Source organism: Oreochromis aureus, linkage group 2, assembly GCF_013358895.1.
Source record: "Oreochromis aureus strain Israel breed Guangdong linkage group 2, ZZ_aureus, whole genome shotgun sequence".
Taxonomy (NCBI): Eukaryota; Metazoa; Chordata; class Actinopteri; order Cichliformes; family Cichlidae; genus Oreochromis; species Oreochromis aureus.
Genome location: NC_052943.1, coordinates 21,595,193 through 21,612,496, shown reverse-complemented (window position 1 = coordinate 21,612,496; position 17,304 = coordinate 21,595,193). Strand labels below are relative to the sequence as shown.

The 17,304-nt window shown below is 39.9% G+C and overlaps 1 protein-coding gene across 2 annotated transcripts in view; it reads right to left on the bottom strand.

Moving 5' to 3' along the window:
• Positions 1-8,809: 8,809 nt before the first annotated feature.
• fgfrl1a (fibroblast growth factor receptor like 1a) overlaps positions 8,810-17,304 on the bottom strand; it is a 65,167-nt gene continuing 56,672 nt past the window's right edge. Inside the window, exons 5-8 of one of the 2 annotated variants that reach the window (XM_039620865.1) lie at positions 16,105-16,398; positions 13,458-13,630; positions 13,182-13,362; positions 8,810-12,073 (exon numbers count right to left, since the gene is read on the bottom strand). In XM_039620865.1, coding sequence (XP_039476799.1) covers positions 11,646-12,073; positions 13,182-13,362; positions 13,458-13,630; positions 16,105-16,398 — 1,076 coding nt within the window. In that variant the 3' untranslated portion in view covers positions 8,810-11,645. The remainder of the gene's footprint in view (positions 12,074-13,181; positions 13,363-13,457; positions 13,631-16,104; positions 16,399-17,304) is intronic. The other variant, XM_039620870.1, reaches the window with a different exon arrangement.

The window sequence follows — 17,304 nt, the reverse complement described above, 5'->3', positions numbered from 1 at the left end:
TGACAAAATAACACTGCGGCTTGTTGCTGATTGAAATGGTTTCATTGTTTTCTATTTTTGACAGAGTTTCAGCTCACACCAAACTTTGGCGTTCTGGTGAAATCTGATACACTTTTATGTTAATGACTTGTTTGTAGTCAAAGCTTTTAGCTAAAGGCACAATCTGACATGACGTTTTGTTGCCGTGCCAACACCTGTTGACTTTATAAAGATAAAAAAAGGATTATGTTGTTAACGAAGGAATACCTCAGTTTACTGAATTACACGAGACTAGGCAGGACATTGACCCTTCTCTCCAGTTGTTTCTTAGCACTTTCTTGGCCCGCTGGATGTAACATTGGAAACACAAACCTTATATCTGTTACAAAGCAAATGCAAGTGAAGGCGAAGAAAAGTGTAGCCGTATAGAAACACGATATCACCTGAAGTCATCTCAGCACGGAAAAGCTTACGCAGTGAAGCGGGTGGCGAGGACGCTTGATGTGTTCAGACAGGTCAATTCTGTCTTTGAAAAGCTGCGTTTTCACCTCTATTGTTCCCGGCTGTCAGGGTGGAGAATGGTGTCTATTCAGGAGGGCTCAGGTGGGACTGTGTGTGTGTGTGTGTGTGTTCTGGGTCTGTGCACGCTATGTTCAGGCACTTGCATTTGGGTGTGTGCTCGTTTGTAAAGTAAGAGAATTGTATAGAGTCAGTAGCCCTGATCCTCTTCTTCGCTTCAGTGGGATTTGAAGACGTTTCCTGTTTTTTAAGGTCCACTTAGAGGGAAATGGCTCCCCAGGGCATGCTCAGCTGTCTTGGTGTCACACATTGACAGCTAGAAGACTAAATCAAAATAATCACTACCTTATGGGTGCACACAAATAAACACACACAGAAACCAGGTGAACTCTTGTGCTATTAATCTAAAGAAACTTCAATAAGTGTTATACTGTTTAATGTGTGTCAGTTTATTATAAGTTTTGTATAATCTTTTTTTTCTCTCTCTCTCAGTTGCTCTCTCTTTGACTTTCTCTGTTGCACTCACACACACCTCTACATGGCTCCAGGCTGTACAAATGAGCTGTGCCACTTCAGAGAGCTAAAGAAAACTATTCTGATGTCAGTGGTAATTATTCAGCAGCATGTTCCCGCAGCTTGTCCACCCCTCCCTCTCTCAGTCTCTCTATCTTCACTCTCCTGTTTGTGTGTGTGTGGATAGAGAGAGTGTGTGTGTGTGTGTGTGTGTGAGAGAGAGAGAGAGAGAGAGAGAGAGAGAGAGAGAGAGAGGGAAAAAGAGAAGCTTCTCACTTAATCTGATCCAGACTTCACACTTTGTCACTCAGTATTTCAGTCTTATAACTTTGGTGTGGTAAGTGTAATCCCCTGTAGGCAAGACAAGACATGAACTAAATGATTTCACATTTGAATTATTTGTCTTAGTGAGGTGCAGAGAACTTGCTTCTATATAAAGTCTAATCACCTTTAGTGTTGAAGATGTAATTTGAAAACCAAAGAAATGTAATGAAAGTGTTTAAGTGAACAAGTATTGACAAAGTTTTCTCATTCAAATTTTGCATTTACTTTTATAGATCATAATTGATTTACCTCATATACAGTTTACTGTTTTAGAGCAGTGCAATCCCCACTGTGGTTTCATCTGTGCTTATCATGTTACACCTCAGTGCAGTGCTTTCCATACTGTTGATCGCAATATTTGACTACAGAGATGAGGACACACTTTTGGTTTTAAAGACGATATGCTACACCGGTTGAAACTGTATTTATTTGTTAGCTTGTAATTTTTTCATGCATACTCAATCATCCAGGTAAGAAAATCCCAAAAAGTATACAGAATCAACTTTTTGAAATGTAAACAAAGTGGGGTTTTTTGTGGGGTTTTTTGCACTTTCTTGTCTTTCCTCGTCACGGAGTTCCACTAGGTTTGGTGCTGGGACCAATATGTTTCATTTTTTTATATTTCCTTTATGCAGTATTAGTAGAAAACCCTGCATACATTTTCATTGTTATGCAAATGACACACAGTTCTACAATACTTATGTGACGTCAGATGACACAAGTTAATCAATACTACAGGCATGTTACAGAGGTATTAAGCCTGGATGATCTGTTACTTCTAGATTCAGAAAAAACATATTGTACTCGGCCCATAAGGCTTTCTCTTGGCCTCCAGTAGCACTATGAGGAATATTGGAGTCATTTTCAAGCAAGCTATGTCATTGAATGAACACATTAAACAAATATGTAGTACTGCTTTCCTTTATCTGCACAATATGTCTAAAATTGGAAAAAATATCATATCTCAGAGTGATGCAGAAAAATTAGTTCATGCAACTTATTCTAGGCTCAACTATTATATTTCCTTATTACGTGGCTGCTCTAAAAGCTCCCTAAAAGGCATTCAGCTAATACACACTGCTGAAGTAGAACTCCTAACAGAAACTAGAACTGAAGATCAAATATCTTACTTATTCATTTCTCTTTATTGGCTCTGTCTTAAATACAGAATTTCATTTAAACTCCTCCTCCTCACATACAAAGTCCTGAATGATTATGCCTTATCATATCTTAGACCTTTTAGTAGGATGTCAAACCAACAGAGCTTTTCACTTTCAGACTGCAAGCTTACTTGTAGTTCCTAGATTTTCTAAAAGTAGAATAGGAAGGAGAGCCTTCAGCTTTTCGGCCCCTCTCCTGTAGAAGCAACCAGTTTGCATTTAGGAGACAGATAGCTTAGCTTATAGTTGGATCAAGTGACCCTGAACCACCCCTAGTTGCTTAAGGCTCAGGATGCTGGGGGACTCCCCATGATACACTGAACGTTTCTTCACTTCCTTGTGTTTACATGCTGTTACTGCATATCATTAGCTTTTGTCTATGGCTGTATTTGTCCCCCTGCATCCTCCAGCCAGTCATACAGTCATACAGATGGCTGCTCCTCCCTCGGTCCTGAACCACCCTGAAGGTTTCTTCCAATTAAAAAGGGAGTTCTTCCCTCCAGCTGTTTCGTCATGTGATAAAGATGAGATATGCTTTTAAATGTAACATAATGTTTAATAGGTAAATTGCAACTGACCACCTTGATGGGTTTACTGTTTGACATATTGAGCCAAAGCTTCTTCCTCAGACTTCTGACAATTACAGAGCACCATCCTTAATATGCATAATTCATATACGGCAGCACAAGTGACATATCTCACTTGTTGCAAATTGCCATCACTTGAATGGCGAGAGAGCAAAAAAACCCAACCAAACAAACACATTTAAAACATACATAAACCTATAAAACATGAACACAATAGACGATGTTTTTTAAAATTGATATCCTTATTTTATGTCCTTACTATTTGAGGTCTATATATTATTATAGGGAATGAGAAAGTATCAGCAATGTCAATATTAGAGAGTACTGCACCACAAATCTATGTCCTATTCTTTAAGGCCTTTAAGTACTAAAGTATCGAGGGTTTAAGGCAGATACATTTTACATCTTCACTTTTTCTATTTGAATCATTGAATCTATTTTCATGTATACGACATCTTTTTTGATTCACAGCCACCATTTTAGCAATGCTGTTGCCTAGCTTGACACATCAAGTTGAAAAAGTCAGAAAATAATGGTGTGAGTCATTTGTTCTATACTGTAGTTCACTGCATAGAATGTGGAGCAGGTTGTTGAATAATCAACATAGTTGAATGCAAAGATTTCTTCCAACAACCTGCAGAGCTGAATTTCATTTAGTAAACAGTGGGCTTGACATTAAATTGATCTGCCTTTAGATGGGGCTATAGTCCACCGCTGCCTTTTATATCGCTTGATGGCTCCACTATGCATTCCTTTGCTGAGTGTGAAGGTCTGTGGACCACAGCTGCCACAGATAGGGATCTGCAGGATGAGGAAGGGACGCTCAAGAGGTCACTTGCACACAAATACTCACACAACCATGCAAACACACACGAATGCGACCGTGCTTCCATCAGTTTAGACGGCATTACACTGACTCATGTGCATTTCCTCAGGACATACCCAAACCACAACCTGCCTTACACTAATGATATATGTTATAAAGGGATATTAGCCCCTTCAGTGTGACTGTATAAATGGTTTTATGCCCCCAAAACATGAGTAATTCAAGTATGCACGCACACACATACACACACTCACATGCACATACATCTATTCACAACTGCTTCTTTTGTAGAGGTTAAAGGGGATGAGATTGAGGAACTGTTGCACATACACATACAAACACACACCCACAGGAACTCCTGTGGCATTTTGGCGGAAGAGAGCTGAATGGGGGGCTTATGAGGGAGTGAGAAACAGGTGAGGACTGGTGACCGAGTCCACTCATATATTCTTCAACATACACATGCACGCAGGCATTCCACATGTGAAGTCGGCTGTTGCCTTTGGAAAGGGGCCTCCTTCAACTGCTCTACGTATGTTTAAGTGATGTCAGCACAACTATGGAAAGATTCCTTTCCTGTCGTACACACAAACACAGACTCAGACACAAATTTTCACACCAGCACGCACTATCTTGCTTTGCCATTTGACTGCTCTTTTAAAAATACACACACATGCACGCTAGTGCCCTAACTGTTAGTTTCTTCCCTTTTTACTCTCCACGAACACACATGCAGACACAAACTTGGCAGGATGTGAAGGCAGAAAAAGGGGCTGAAAGACAACACTGAGATTAGGAGGCTTTTGTCACGGCTCTGTGGCAGACTTTAAAGACCTTGGCTCCCTTCCCCTCGGCCAGATTTCTTTCTTTTCTCACCCTGCCTGTCCACATCCCTCTCTTTTCACAGGGCAAGGTAAACATTCAGTACAGAGAGACAGAGAAAAGGGAGGAATAGTGGAAGGGAGGGATGGGTGGAAGAAGGATTGAAGCCGCCTGTTGCCCTCTTATTGTGTTTTTGTTTTCTTAGTTTTATTGGTGGCTTTGTGGCTGTGTGGAGGATGATTAGGGAGGGAGAGGTATGCAAACAGAACAGCGCTTCAATGCTAGCCAGGTGTCTGCGTTGTTTCCATCTGTGAGCGTGTGCATGTGTGTGTGCGATGACTGCATATATCTGTGCTTTTGTGTTTGTGCATGTGTGTGCAAACTCCTATAAGACGCTGTGTACACATGTTGCATATGAACTTTACCATTACTCTTGTCCAGGTGAGTGTGCAGATGTATAAGTATTTTTTCAGGTTTTTATGAGGAGATTTTGTCTATGTGTTTTTTTTCCCCCAGGTGTGTGTGTGTAAGTATGTGAGAGAGAGCGATAGCCCTTCATGGTCACTGACTCCATTCACCTGAGCACTCCTTTCACACTAAAAAGGCAGCTGACGGTAAAAAGCTCTTTGGACAGCTTCTCTTCATCACCAATCACAGCTGTTGTTGACTCAAATACCCAGGAATCTCCTCCCTGGGTTAACACCCTTCTAACCATCCAACCACATACCAGAAACCTCCACCAGAATACAAAGGATCCAACAAAACCACAAGGTAAGAAGGTTCAAACATGCAGAGGTTTATGTCAAGATGTAGACATTGGCTGGATGAAAAACTTCAGCCATGATTGTGGCTTACTTACTCAGATACTAAAGTATGCTCATAGTGATCATGAGGTAAGCAGTCCATTAGAAAACTGGACTTGGAAAAACCAGAATAAGGACAAGCTATTTACATAGTTGTGTTACTATTCCCTTCCTTCCTCCATTCAGGGAGTAATGTTACCCGAAGAATCAAGAGAAAAATTTAAGTTAAATTTTTCTCTCATTTTTTGTTTTTATGTAAAGCACTTTTAATAAAATCTTCACCAGTTTAGCTCTACTAGTGAAAGCAAAAGGCCTACCATGTTCAAATACTTTCTTTATAATATTAAACACATCATAATAGGATTTACAGCTTGTGAGCCATGTATGTAAAAAGCATTAAGACTGAACCGGTTCGTGACCTCTGCAATGAAAAAATATCCCTGTGTGAAGCCAGCCACATACAGCAAGGTCCATAAGTTTTTGAACAAAAACAATTTTGACTCTTCAGATAGCCGAGACAGTCAAGATGTTACTGAACTGGGGGTTTTCATCATTAATCCAAGTGCTTTAAGGGTGGGAATTACAGTCAGTTTTACATATAATCCTCTGTTTTCAAACGTAATTGAACAGATGACTGACTTTCATGGCAAGGTGAGCCCTGTTCCTTTGTTATTTCCAAGTGTTGAAATTGCATTTCGTAGCTGTTCACTGGAAATCTCAATCTGAGGTCAGGCCACCATTAGGCCGAAAAATCAAAACGATCATATCAGTGGGAGAGAAAAACTTTCAGAATGGCCAAATATACAATCTGGTACATTCTTAAAAAGAACTAATGTAGTGTAGCTTAATAACACCAAAAGAATTAAAGTGGGTGATTGCAAAATGATTTCCAAGGTTAAGAAAAACACCTTCACGACATCTAAAAATCTAGAGACGGCTTCATGAATGTAAAAACAGAGGGTTACCGCAAGATCCAAACCACTGGTTACACTCAAGAACAAGAAGCCCAGATTAGACTTTGCCAGAGCACATCTGAGAGGGAACGTGCAGTTCCTAAAAAGAAAAAAAAAAAAAATTCTCAAGGCAAAAAAATGCGATCTTTGTCCATTTCCAAGGCAGTCAAGTGATCCCGACTCAATAGAGCACTTTTTTCACTTACTGAAAACAGTCAATGCAATACTTTTTAAACCTTGAGTTGAAAGGTCTGCTGAAAGTCTGCACTTCAATCGCATCTTCATTACTGATTTAGAAGCCACCGCTGTGGTGAACAGAGGCACAAATACAACTGCGCCACTGTTCAAAAACCTGCAGGGCTACTCTACACATATACACACATAAATAGGGTGAAGTAGCCCAACCATCCAAAAACTTACAGTGAATATTTTTTAAAGACAGACTTAAGTCTTAAAAGATTTTTGTGAATGAGCAGTAAAATGCTCATGAAGTGACAAATCAGAGCGAGGGCAGATGGGATATGTGTGATAGATGGGACAGGTTGTATCTGGCCTCCGTGACATTTTCATCTTCCTTCCTGTTGCGCATTTCTTTCCTCTCACACTTCCACACTCTTCACTGATCTCATCTCCTCTCATCAGAGAACACCAGTGAGCTCAGCACATCTATCAGCGACTCCGCTGTGTGTCATCCTTCTCCTCCTCATTTCGCTTTATCTTTTCTCCCTTGTCTGTCCTCCCAGGTTCTTCTCCCCGGCTCTTCAAGTCAATCAAACTACAAAAACTAAAAAAAAAGAGAGGAGCCCACACAGACAAAAACAGGAAAATGTTAATCTCCCAGATAAGAAACACACTCTTTAAATGTTGTTAATTCTCTTATCTCACATTAAGTACATGCATTTTTCACAGCTGTCATGGATCTGTCAGGGATCCAGGATTTGGAATTCCCTGGTTAAGGTCATATAGACATGGGTAACTGCTGATTATTGCAAAAATTAACGACAGCAAATTCCTGTGAGGTATTTTCATTCCCTGTACTGTTTTTCTTTTCTTAACCCTTCTCCCCTGTTTCCATCCTCATACGATATCCACCAAACACCCCACTCACTCTTTAATGAATCCAAGAAGTTAGGAAATAGTGTGTACACATCATCTAATCAGTTCTGGGTCAAGACGAGGAGTTCAAAATATTTCCTTTCTGTTTTATTTTAATGTCCATTCATTTGTAACTCTCTCCAAGAGAATATACGTAAATGTTTTTTGTTTGATAAGTAATTTGTAGATAAATTCATGACCTGAACTTAAATCAACTTTGTAAAATTTCCTGTCTTTGTAATACACACTGTAGTACTTTTTATATTTAAAGCATGAGCTAGTTTCAAGCTGGTGTCATTATAATAAACAGCAGAAGATTAGCTGAGCTACCGCAGACATGTGGTTTTGGATTAATCAAACGAAGTCACTATTAACTAAACTAAAAGTAAACTGATTTATTTTATAACATTAAAAATGGCTTATATGGCTGCATGTAATATGGAAATGTGTTGGGTTTGGTGATGGACCCACAGAAAATGAACCCCTGAATCTGCAGGTCATCATTCTCACCACTAAAGTTAAGGTTTAAGACTTCTCTGAATGTACCATATCATATATTTCATATATTTTTGCGATTTGAGATTTGGCTGTGAGCGCAAAAGCTTCACCCCTCATTGTTTCAACCGTTTGCTCGGGAGGAGCACCCAACCAAGAAAGCTGGCTTAAAGGCCGGGCGATGTTAATGGGCCTCTGTGACTAATGCTTAACAGAATTTTAAAAATGTTGCTTGCAGATACTAAAAAGTGTAAGCAGTGAGCTTTTTCAGAACTACATTCGACTCTCATAAACTAAGCGATGGAGCTGAACATTGCTAAAAACTGACTTTGTTCTCACATCCTGCCCTGTAGCCATTTCCACTCTTTAGCAATGCCCCATCCTTTCAGCAGTGTTTTCTGTCATCATCTTCCTCTTCGGGTGAGTCAGAGAGCAGAGAGACACTGCGCCTTCACACCCTCCATCTGCACGCAATACTTGTCTGTCTGTCATCCCTCCAGACAGACACGCTGACAGATGAAACGCTGGCTGCAGCTCGCACAGCCAAAGAGCTTTGACTATTTAGAGAAGGACACTCACTTAAAGACAGTCCCATGGTGCTGGAAGGTATTGTGCTGGACTAAATTGGAATCCCCGCCTGCGTCTATGTGACAGAAAATGGATGCAGCAGCACGGACAGGGAATACCTTTCAGTGCAGAAGTGAATCTTTAAGAACAAAAAGGCAAAATCAGCCAGATTTTACTTTTTTAATGGCACCAATAACACGATTACAATAGGAGGAAATCATTTTAAAACTAAATGACAATAGACTGTACAAGATTGTCAATATAAAGATTATCAATAAAATTTTGTATATTTTGTCAGCATGTATAAATACAGTATCTTACAAGGACATCAAAGTGGTATTTGCTACATAGCTTACATTATGACTAGAACACAGAATCAATTCATGCAGTATAATGCCCAATTATACGAAAATAATAATAATAATAATAAAAATGTCAAAAATAAAATAAATTAGAAGCACACTTTCTCTTTCTATCTTTAGCATTTACAACGTTTCGTGGGCCAATGTGCTGCAAGAGCTTCTGTATGGTCCAAACCACTCTGACTAAATCAACTAACATTGTCTATTATTTCAACACTAATGTCACTCCATGTACATACTAGTGGTGAGTGCACATATACAGTCAGTCTGTTGGCAGTTGATTAGCTTTGATGCATATAACACGTAACAGTGACAGAATGAAAGGTTACTGTTCCAATACAAGAAGAAAAAGAGTAAAGTTCACACATTTCAGGGTGAGAGTAAAAGGAAAAAAATGGAAGATTTCTCACAAGCAGGGAACTGAGATATTTCAAATGATGTTTTCTGTCATTTCAGGCATTTAAATGAAATGTTTGAAATGTACAACAGTTTTTTAAGTCTTTAAGTCTGTAAATAAGAGAGGGACCCTGCTGCAAGAATGATGCAGGGTGTGGTGTTGCATGCTGGAGATATGCAGGCAGTTTGATGTCTATAATGTAAAAGTACAATTACTCTGTAGATAACAGTATCAAATGTACTGAACTTCTTTTCTTCAGGTGACTTAAAATGAAAAAAGAAAGCAACCGGAGGCTTAACCAGCAGTTGGTTCTATATGCGTTCACTCAAAGCACTGCAGGCAACTAGTTCTTAGTGACACAGCCAGGCATACCAGTGAGTAATATAAAAATATACACAGGAGTATAGTATCTCTATAAAAATATATTTGTACACTGTCATTCTTGAGATTAAAGATTTATGTGCAAAAATAAATTGTGAAGAACAAGCATTAAAGTTACCAGATGATTCCGATATATCATTTCCTTGTAAAGTTCTCGCTGTTGTATTTTGTTAAGCCCTAAGGAAGGATTGCAGAGAGAAATGTTGCTTTTATGCAAACTGGCGTGGCAAGCATAGAGTCTGATTCATATTCCACATGAAATTTCTACCCTTCTTTTTTTTACGTTTATGCTCTTCTGGACAGAGTCACCCCACTGTTTCAACCCGACACATGGCTGAACGTGCCTCTCAGCGAGCACCATAATGTAAAACACCTGAAACCTAAATCTTATCTTAGCATATCGGTTTACACAGTTTTATGAAGTGGTCAGATTCACGAGCAGACGCAGAGATGGATACCTGAGGAAAAAAGCAAAAGAGAGTCTGCTGAAACTTGCTGTGCGTTACTGTTTGCTGCAGCTGCTTTTCTTTGATGTTCTGTTCAGGGTAAATGTTTTTATCTCTGGTGGATGCAGGTGAACATCCCTACACCTACCAGGAGCATTGAGGTATAAAAAGACATTCAGATAAATGTCATCCTTTGACCTGTGTGTCTGATTGCTGAGACTGCTTTAGTGAAGGAGGAGAACCCTTTGCCAGGTGTTTTCAGTTAATCTACCCAATTAGGCCTCTGCCCAGGATAATTCAAAGATAAGTAATATAAGAACATAGCTAAGCCTACAAAGCGTGTTTTAATAGGAATGAAAAAGGTCTGACTTATTCAAACTTAAAAGTGGAAGAAAGGTTACAACTCAAACTCAGACTATTTCCTTTTCACGTTGATTGGGGGAGGTTTTATCGATCTCCCAAAAAGCACCTGTGTAGATGCACTATGCGGGTACAGTATGGCGACCTTTGCAAAATCAGAAAAAAACTAAAATGAAATGAGGCAAAAAGGTGACGATGCAAAGCAGTAAAGGGATTTTCAGTGACAGAAGAGATCAGGAAGAGATCGAATGATTACTGCAATCTGTTTTCTGAACCTTCACCGCCTTGAATCAAATCTAAAGTCTAATGAACAAGATAAAAACTGCAACTTGCACAGCATCCAGATAGCAGCTGGCGATTCAGCAGAGCGGCTGTCAGCCTGGCAGAAGAAAACAAAAGCAGCCCTAATCCATGCTGGGGTTGAGGATATAGTCGAGTTTGCCTTGATTTGTGTTTTTCATGGCTCAGTTGGGCTGACGCCTGAGATATGCTCTGAAATTAAGCTATTACATTACACACGAGCTACACTGCTCTTTATAGATTACCAGGAAATAGCCTGCTAAATACCACATAATCATTTATATACACAAGTAGCTATATTTGAAATCCTGTAGTAAAAGAGAAAGTGTTTTTGTAATGTGACTGAGGAGGCTGTGTGGTTATGATAACGACATATATTGTTTTAAGTTACCTTTAAACTGCTCACTTAATTGTGTCTTCAAATAGGACCTTTGAGCAAAAAAAGGAAAAAAAGTGACATCATAAAAAGTTTGAATAAAACAGATTTAGGGATTTTTTCCCCTCACAGAATGAACTGAATGCCAGGTTGATTAAAAATAAAAACCATATTTCTTTACATTCTTCATTGTTCTTTTCTTAAGTCTGTTCATGCACAAAATGTGGCTGCAGTAGAGTTGTATAATCCCAGGTTTTTGTACAGTCTTTTGCATGTGCTTTCCTCGTTCTTTGCTCTGTACACCAGCAGTTAGCGTGGATTTTGATGGCTGGATTTAAGAGCCGAACCTGAAACACCAAAGCTTCCTACTAACCTCACTGCTAACACTGGTAATGAATGTGCTGATGCTGATGCACTTTCCCATCCACATGTGAATGTGTGTGTGTATGTATGTCTGTGTAGATCTTTGGGTAGATTTTGGGAGCCAATCCGCTGCCTCCCTGAGCCAGGAGGAGCTGCTGGTGGGCAACGTAGTCCTCGTACGAAAGACAGTCTTTATCCCCGCTAGCTGGCTGAGGAGAGACCGTTGGGCAGGTTCGGTCACGACTGGCCACGGGCAGACGCTGAGCAGAAGGGAGAGCAGAAGACGATGAAGAAGAAGAAGAGGAGCAGGTGCGTTTTAACTGGCAGAACCAGAGAAGGGCAGCGCCTAAGATGAAGGCGACGCATGCTGGTACTCCGATAATCACAGGCCAGGGGAGACTTGAAGATGACGGTAAAGGAACTGAGTTGGGGGGAGGCTTCCGATCTGCAGCGGAGAGACAAATAAGGGCATTAATGACAAGTGGAAATAAGACATGCTACATGTGTCATGGTGATTAACTTCACAATACTTTTTTGCTGTAAGCTAGCATGTTGTTAAATAAAGGTGATATTAGAGACAGAGGTTTGTAACAAAGGAGGTTTGCTAAGCAGATTGTAGCTAGGGATGCGTTCATCTGAAATGTGGATTGGATGTCAGTTTGAAGCTGAATCAAAAGCTCGAATAATTTTGACTTATGAGGCCAATTTATTCAATTCGATTCAAACATATATTGGCTCAATAGCAAAGGGCAGACTGAAAGTATTTCACTTCTGGTACAGCAACAGTAAACAGTAGCCAAGTGAGCTGAAAACACTCTGAAGCACAAACAATGGGGCTTAACATTTGCCGGGAAGCTTTTAGCGCATGTACGATAAGATAACGAGTTGTGGTCGAGTGTGTGGTAAGAACTGATGCGAAGAGCAGAGAAAGCAGAAACGAATCACACTGGGCTGAAATGAAATGAGTGAGGTAAATCGCATAAATAGTCTGTTTTATTTAGCTTTTAATTTTATTAGTTTTGGTCTCAGGCGCCACAGTGCTCCAGTGATTAGTACGGTCGCCTCATAGCAGGAAGGTCCTGGGTTTTAATCCAGTCTGGGGTCTTTCTGTGTTTGAGTTCTGAATTTGCACGTTCTCTCTGGGTACTTCTGCTTCCTCTCGCAGTCCAAAGACATGCATGGGCTTAAGTTATTTGGTGAGTCTAAATTGGTTTTAAGAGTGAGTGGTTGTGACAGACTGGTGATCTCTGAGGGTGTACCCTGCTCTTTTCTGGGATAGGCTCCAGCCCCCTACCCTTTATGGTCTGCTCCACATAAAGAATGGTTAGCAGTAAGGAATATAAATGAATACTTAACACTTGTATGGATCGGTTCTTGGTATCCACAGTTACAGTTATCTGTACCTCTATTGGAAGAAAGAAAGAGCATACATCTGCAATAAGAGCCACAGATTTCTGCTCACGTAAGAACTTTTAGGTGGAAGTTCTTGTGGCTTTGTAAACTATAAGATCTAATAATTCTCTCTCTGCAGGCACCACGTTTCTTCCTCTGACCTGGAAGCACAGTGAGGTAGGCACTCCTGAAGCTGTAGCCCATAGTGTTGGCTCCCATGCAGATATACATGCCGGCATCTTCCTCCTTGGCTCTGGTTATCAGAAGCTTGTTGAGGTATGATCCATCAGGGCGTGACCAAACGTCTCCTGGAGGCAGGACCACAAAGTGATAGTCTCCAACCTTGGAAAAAACATAAATACACACCTCAAAGTTAAAAAATAATTCAGTCTAACGAATAATGTTGCTAATTTGCTTCAGAAAAGGTTTTTTTGTACCTCTATGGTGGAATTAAATTTGTTTTCATCACCAGGTTCGACTCTTTTAAGCCACTGGATAACTGGCTTGACGTCACTGCGGACTTTACACTGAAAAGACGTGGTTCCCCCATAATCCACGGTGGTGTTGACAGGGTGAGTACCTGTCAGGATGGGTTTAGAGTTGGTACGTTCTGAAGAAAGAGACAAAATAGACAAACGTGCAGAAACATAAACAGAAACTATTTTTAATGTTGTATTCTTCAAACTATAAAAATGTGAAAAATGAAATGTTTGATTATTTTATTTTCTAATTGTCTCCTTTAATAAGAATTAAATCAGGAGGTATGCACTTATAATCAATTTATTTGGAGTAAATTACACCAGAGAGAGTAACAATGTGGGTAAAGAGGATTGTTTGCTGTATTCAGCTTCCCCTGCATCATCCCTGTGTGCTAAAGACATGCAAACAGATCATTTATCTGTAGCTCTTGTTTCTTCTTTATCAATTCACACAGCTGATAAAAAGAGACCTTGCAGAGATACTTAATCATCTCCTTTCTGTTATCTGTTAATCTCAGAGCAACAAAGGCCTGAGTGAGAAAGGCTTTTTTGGTTGGTGGATTACAGGATTAATTAATTAAACTGAAAAAAGAAAACCAGCTTTCAAACTTAGCTTAATTTCTAGGTGGTGGTGATGATATGAAAACCTTTTGTTTTTATCTGATAAAGAGTTAAAAGCATACATTTCCCCCCTTGTAAACAGGTTTAAGGTTTTAGGAAGATGGTTTTAATTTTCATGGTGCTAGTATAGACTTTAAATATGTTAATGTAACAGAAACATACCCCGTGCAAGCTGAGGTTAATTACATTTAAATACAGAGGAAACACGTGACCAGATTTTTATACTAGAGGGGTTGTCATACAGCTGAAAATTCACCTCCAAGCATCTCACAATTTATGCTCGTGCTATAGCGTCTCGCATCTCCACTCACGGATTATATATGATTTTTAAAAGCTTTATTGGGTTCCTGACCCTGTGTCTCTTTTTTCTAGTTCTCTTTCTAACAGCTGGGAATGACGGACAGTTGGATGAATCTCAGCCGATAGAGAAAATGTCACATCTGACACGAGCAAGCAGCGGCTTGATTTACTTTCTTTTTAGTTTATGTGCGCTTGTGTGTGTGTGTGAGACTACAGCTGTGGTTTAATATAGAGCAGATGTGTGAAGTAAAGTGAGAGTGTAGAGAGCTAGTTTGAGCTTCTCAACAGAGCTATAACATTTGGTTACACGCAGTTAAGTGGACACACATGCACAAAACCGACACCATCTCTCCACCAAACAGGTCAACATTAAGTCCATCGAGATTCCAACACAACCTAATACAGCACAAAACACCCACAACTTGTCATAACACAGATTCGACCCTCAACAGTAACGAGACTCTTTTAGACTAAAAGCGGATCACACTGCAGCCTGAAAAGCCCGCTGAACATTTCTAACCTGCTGGAATGATGTTTACAGACAACACTAGTGGGGATCAATAAAAGCTGCTGAAAGAAGACTTATAAATAAACTTCTATTCTTAGTGATAAACCAGCACCTTCTCAAATATGAGCACTTTTTATCCTGTAAAATATGAATGTTTGTCGGTGCAAGTTAACAGTCATCAGTTACAGCATAATTGTAAGCGAAATCTGCTAATGACTACCATCTTAATGTCATTCTCTCTTTCAATAAAGCCTGTACGTGAGCATGAGCGGTCGCTTCCTGGCAGCAGACTCTTTGACAACAAATCATTTAAATGGCTGAAAAGTTAATTATAGTGATCTTGATCACATGATCTTAGACATCCTGCATAATCACTGTACCGCGAGTAAGACTGGAAACAAAACCCATTTCAAACCCTGCTATTTTGTCACGCCGGCCTTTCAGTAAAACGATGATGTGTACAGCATAATGTGTATTATTGTTTCAGTGAGAGACATTCCTACTGGTCTGTAATATAACAGCAGGAATGCTAAAATACTTGCACGCCACATTCCCCCCAAAATTTGCTTTTTGATGTGTCACAGCATGAGATGACCACATGTAGCCATATATAACGCATATACTGAACATTTCACGAGCATGTTTCTGAATGGGAGGCGGAGCCTTAATCGCTTTACCTGTAGAAGCACCTCCCAGAAGGAGACACCTTGTTTCTAGCTTTTTAACTAGGTTTAAATCTTTCTTTTTAAATAAAACTCCCAGTTAGGGCTGGCTTCAGTCACTCTGAGCCCTCCTTTAGTTGTGCTGTTTTCAAATTCATTCAGCGTGATTGGGTGTCTGTTGCTCCTGATAGCATTATCTCTATTTCTGATGAAGCCTTTGAAATTTCCAGAAAAAGCTTGAGTGTGGCCCTCGGGTTACCATTGTTTAGCATTACATACTAACTGGCAGTAAGGACATGTGATGAGTTATTTACTAGCCCTGTTTATACTGTAATAGCATTCTGACCTTTGAGGAAGGTCTCTGCTATTTTAAGAAGGATGATAGTACATTTTGAAAATACTCCCTGACATCAGGCTTCAACTAATGGCTACCTAAGTTGAAAATGTGGTTCAGCATCACCTGATAACTTGAGCTAATCTATACTCTATACAAGACCAAGCATTGGTGACTTACGTATGACTTCCACTTTGTAGGTGGCGTTGATCTCTCCCGCTCTGTTGGAGACGTGGCAGGTGTACTTCCCGCTGTGCTCCGGCGTCAGATTCTTCAGACTCAGAGTCCATCTCTTCTTCTTCCCTTCCCCTCTTGCTCCACTTTCCTCGTCTACCAGTGGCCTGTTGTCCTTCAACCAGACAATGTCAGGGCGAGGATTACCGCTTGCCGTGCACTTCAGGCGCACAGAGCTGCCTACTGGGCGCGCGATGACGCGTTTCCTCATCTTTGCTGGCTGAGTGAAACGTGGACGAACTGCAAGAGTAAAGAGAAGGAAAAAAAATGCTCATTAATTAGAGAAAGAAAACAAAGCTCGATTTGAAACCACTCAGAAACATACAGAAACAAACACTTCATTTCTCTCTCTTAGTCAGCTGCAGGTGGGAAAAATGGTCTGATGCAAATTAAATGATTAGTCGTAAATAGTTTACAGAGTCAATTTACAGATCTTGTTGCTTCGACCAGTAAAACATTCCTGAACTGGTGGATTCATAACAATTTCAGTTATGTTACCTGACAGTTTGTGTTGCAGCCATATAACTAGAAAAAAATTACAATTACATGTTTATTATTTATTATATTTTTCCCCCAGATTCTTTGAAGAATAACTGCAAATTGCCATCTCTGGATAATTAATCACTCCATGAGGCTGTTAAAAACCTTTTATTATTATAAATGTTTGTTTGGGATTACAGATTCATTTTATGTCTCTCCAACTGCCAGAGCTTGCTCATAATAATAAATTATGCACCATGAAATCAACTGCTTTGCTGTTAACAAAATTTAACTGAGCGAGGACTGAGACTTGGTGAGTGATGTACAGTTTTTGCAGAGCGAGGAGCGTAAAGCAGACTGAGGTCATTTCTGCGGGCAGTGCCAGGAATTCCATGTTGTGCTGTAACAACATATGGCAACGTGCCTCTTGGTATATACAGTGTAATTTGCTGTAATAAACCCTAATTGTTTTGTTTAAGAAAAAAACTTGAATCACTTCCTCTTCTCCCTGACACAGAAGACTTACATCACTGAAAACACACACACATTTTCCACTGATCCACATTGGTACCCCTCTCCTGCTCGTAAAAAGGCCATGTATTGGACTTGAAATCAAGCGTCCATGGGAAATGCTTTCTAAAAACCAGAAAGCAGCTATACAAGAGT